Genomic DNA, 4,174 nt, shown 5'->3' with positions numbered 1-4,174 from the left:
TGTGCGGGGCTGGGTGTGCGGGTGTGCGGGGCTGGGTGTGCGGGTGTGCGGGGCTGGGTGTGCGGGTTACGGGGCCGGGCTGTGCGGGTTACGGGGCTGGGTGTGCGGGTTACGGGGCTGGGTGTGCGGGTGTGCGGGGCTGGGTGTGCGGGGCGCTCTCCCGCGGCTCGGCGGGTCCCGGGGGAGGGCGGGCGGGCGGGCGGTGCTGCCCGGCCGGGGCGATGAGCCCCGGCTGCGCGGCGGTCAAAGGTTCCCAGCAGGAGGTTGGACACTAGAGGGCGATCCCCGGCCCTGCTGCGGGCTGTATATATACGGCACGCAGGACCGCGGCAGCCCACTAGCAACAGGGCAGGCAGGCAGCGAGCGGAGCGGGGCTGGGTCGGGGACGGGCTCCGGGCGCGCCGAGCCGAGCCGTGCCGAGCCGTGCCGTGCCGTGCCGAGCCGCGGTGCCGTTCGCCGCCCAGGGCCCGGGTGCCGCAGGATTGTTAGAGCCGCCGCCGCTGCCGCCGTCGTCCCGTTCGAAAGCTGGATTGCAGCAGCCCTTCACCATGCCCGGCAGACTGTAGGTGCTTCATGGAGCAAGCCAACTTCTACGAGGTCGATTCCCGGCCCCCGATGAGCAGCGGTCAGCACCACCAGCTCCAGACTCCCCTGCCCGGCAGCGCTTACAGCTACAGAGGGGCTCCCTCGGCGGCGGCACCTGCTGCGGGCGGCGCGGAGCTCGGCGACATCTGCGAGAACGAGAACTCCATCGACATCAGCGCCTACATCGACCCCGCCGCCTTCAACGACGAGTTCCTGGCCGACCTCTTCCAGCACAGCAAGCAGCAGGAGAAAGCCAAGGCCATCCTGGCCGGGGATTTCGACTTCCACACCATGCATGGGGCCGGCGCCGCCGCCTCGGCGCCGGGGCACCAGCAGCAGCACCACCAGCAGCCGCTCTTCGGCTGCGTGGCCGGCTACATGGACGGCAAGCTCGACCCCCTGTACGAGCGCATCGCCGCGCCCGGCTTGCGGCCGCTGGTGATCAAGCAGGAGCCCCGAGAGGAGGAGGAGGTGAAGTCGGCGGCCCTGTCGGCCCTCTACCCCCATCACGCCCCGCAGCAGCACCCGTCCCACCTGCAGTACCAGATCGCCCACTGCGCCCAGACCACCATGCACCTCCAGCCCGGGCACCCCACGCCGCCCCCCACGCCGGTGCCCAGCCCGCACCACCCGCACCACCCGCACCCCCCCGGCGGCCTGCCCGCCGCCGGCGCCCTCAAGATGATGCCCGCGGACCACCGGAGCAAATCGAAAAAGACAGTGGACAAGAACAGCAATGAGTACCGGGTGCGCCGGGAGCGCAACAACATCGCGGTGCGCAAGAGCCGGGACAAGGCCAAGCAGCGCAACGTGGAGACGCAGCAGAAGGTGCTGGAGCTCACCACCGACAACGAGCGGCTGCGCAAGCGGGTGGAGCAGCTCACCCGCGAGCTGGAGACTCTGCGGGGCATCTTCAGGCAGCTGCCCGAGAGCTCGCTGGTGAAGGCCATGGGCAGCTGCGCTTAGGGCCGCGCCGGGACCGGCCGGGCTGCCCTGCCCGCCCACAGATACTTTACGTACCGGAGCGCGGCGAGCGCACTGTGCCGGGGGAAAGGGGGATGGGGGCTGTTTTGTTTTTGTTTTGTTTCGTTTGTTTGGGTTTTTTTTTATCAGTTCACGACCTATACAAGAAGCCAGGCAGCTCTAGTATTACAAGGTTTGTGCCTTACGGATGACACACGAGTAACCTGAAAACATGGTGGGTTTTCTAAGGAGAAGAGCAAGGGGAAGGAAGAATTAAAAAGCCCACGTGTCTGCACAGGGTAAATAACAGTAATAATAATAATAATAATAATAGTAATAAAGCACATATAGCAACCCAGATGTGCCTTAAAAGCTAGCTGCAGGAGCTCTGGGGCTTTCTGCACCCTCTAGCCTGGCAGGGCATGAGGAAAAAGGGTGAGGGACGTGCAGGCTTGAGGGTCGGGGTGTCTGGGGTGTCCTGCCAGGCCCTCCCAGCTGGCCTGCGGTTCAGCAGGCAGGAGCAGCTGTGGGGATACCAGCGACAAGAGGACTCGAGGCTGAGGGACATGCAGCACTGGACACCCGTTTGGAGCACTGAGGTGTGGGGCAGCCGCTAGACTGCTGCCAGGACTGCCCCAGCCTGGCTGGGCTGCCTCTGCCAAGCCCTGTCCCCTACCTTGGCTGGGAGAAGGGCAAGGGGCCACCACTGCTGCGGGACCAATGGACAGCCGGGGACTGATGGAGCAGCAGCTTGCACGAGTGTGTGATGAGCTCCCTCCATCAAAAGAAAGAGCAGCAGTGTACTGTATGTCACGACGTGGCGAAGCACAAATGAATAAATACCTATCGATGCGGGTATTTACTATGAACTTTCAGTGTATTTTGCTTTATTCCAGGACATTTAGCTCCTGTCCAAGTCTCTGTCCGTCCAAGCTGTGCCTCATGTAATGTGAAAGCCTTTCCGTGTATACTAGCTACACTTTATTTTTATTGCATTACTTGGATCTTTGCCATCACACAACTTTATCTGGTGACAGAGACTATGCCCTCGTGCTGCAATGTTATTTTATTATTTGTGTGGGTGGGTGAGTGTGAGTGTGTGTTGCCTTCTTCACATTGTCCTGTACTGGCTGCTCCTTCCTAACCCCAAGGCAAAGGTGCCTGGAAGGGGTCACGGGCTGTGGGGCTGCAGGGCGCCTGCGGCGGGGCAAGGAGGCTTGTCCCTGGTGCTGCAGCACCTTTGGACTCTGGAGCTTCTCCCAGGGTGAGAGAAAAATAAACAAACAAACAGGCTCCCTTCCAGGGTGTGCTGGTAGCCATGCAGAGCGTTTCTTCCTCGTGTTGTAGCTGCACAACAATTTGTCCAACTGAAGTAAGTCATGACGAGAGAATAAGGTGGATGAAGCTGTTTGAAAGCATGACAGAGCACAGTGCTGGCGGTGTGTGTATGTGTGTGCAGTGTGTGTGTGTATGGTATCTATACGTCTATGTATATGCACACACATTGGTGTTTGTTTTTTTTTAATTTGGGGGGGAACCGCATATAAAGTCAGAAGTCCTGGTTACGTTCATAAATAAACAGCATATATTCTACCATAACCATCCGGCTCTCTGCGTGTTTCCAGCCCTTTTTCTGTAGGAGGAAAAGCGAGAAGCTCCCCTCTTCCTCCAGACCAACATCCCGCTCGTGGAGCGCAGCTCCCCGATTTTCGCCCCAGAGAAATAAATACGCGGTTGCCTCTAAAGAGAGCGGCAATTTCCTAAACACTTGCGGTGTCAGATGTGTGCCCGTGAGTCACCCCTGGCTTCACCCTTCACCCGCGCCGGGGGCTGCGGGCGGGCGGGGGGACGCGGGGCCGGGCGGGACGAGGGGATCTCCGGGCGGCGAGGACACGGAGCCCGCCCGGGACAACGCGACAGCGGGGGACGAGGCCGAGGCACGGCGCGGCCGAGTGAGGAGGCGGCGGGCAGGGCAGGGCAGGGTCACCGCTGCCCGGCCATGCCCGTCCCGTCCCGGGCCCCTCGCCGCGCCCGCGGAGTTCGCCCCGGCCGGGCCGGGCCCGCTCGGTGCCGGCGGGGCAGGGCGCGGTGCCCCCGGCTCCGGGCGATCGGCAGGGCCGGCGGGGAAGGGGTGCGGGACCCGGCCGTGGGGGCGGGAGGGGGCGGCGGCGATGGGGGAGGAGGCTCCCTCCGGGCCGTCCCGTCCCGTCCCGTCCCTGCCCCGCACGGCGCCCGGCGTGTGGCGCGGTGCCCTGTGAGGGGTCTGCGGGGACCCCCGGGCGCCGCCCGCCCTCTCCCCCGGCGGGGCTCCGTGCCCGGGCGGCCGGGCTGGGGCTGCGTGCCAGGGAAAGCTGCCCCGGGGCCCTTCCCCTTCAGCAGCGCCCGTGTCCGCCTTTGCCCTGGAGGGGGATCCGCCCGGGAGAGCCGAGCTCCGCTCAGCTCGCTGCCCCCGTGGTGTGCCCATGGTCCCCGCGCCGTCTATGTCCAGCACGGCAAAAATTAAACACCCCGGAAAAGGGAGATTTGGACCCACAAGCGTGTGTCCCGGTGATGCGCAGGCCGTGAGACGGGACGTGTCCCAGTCCCTGGTGCGGGGGCAGCCCCCGAGCCCCGCTCGGCCCCGGGC

The 4,174-nt window shown here is 64.3% G+C and overlaps 1 protein-coding gene across 1 annotated transcript; it reads left to right on the top strand.

Moving 5' to 3' along the window:
• Nucleotides 1-202: 202 nt before the first annotated feature.
• On the top strand, nucleotides 203-3,147 carry CEBPA (CCAAT enhancer binding protein alpha). The gene has a single exon (XM_051805994.1). It carries the CDS (start codon nucleotides 574-576, stop codon nucleotides 1,549-1,551), a length of 978 nt encoding a protein of 325 aa, XP_051661954.1. The 5' UTR covers nucleotides 203-573; the 3' UTR covers nucleotides 1,552-3,147.
• The last annotated feature ends 1,027 nt before the right edge of the window (nucleotides 3,148-4,174 follow it).

Source organism: Manacus candei, unplaced genomic scaffold, assembly GCF_025592945.1.
Source record: "Manacus candei isolate 608988 ecotype Guabito, Panama unplaced genomic scaffold, ASM2559294v1 h1tg000065l, whole genome shotgun sequence".
Lineage (NCBI taxonomy): Eukaryota > Metazoa > Chordata > Aves > Passeriformes > Pipridae > Manacus > Manacus candei.
This window is presented reverse-complemented; position numbering and strand designations above follow the sequence as displayed.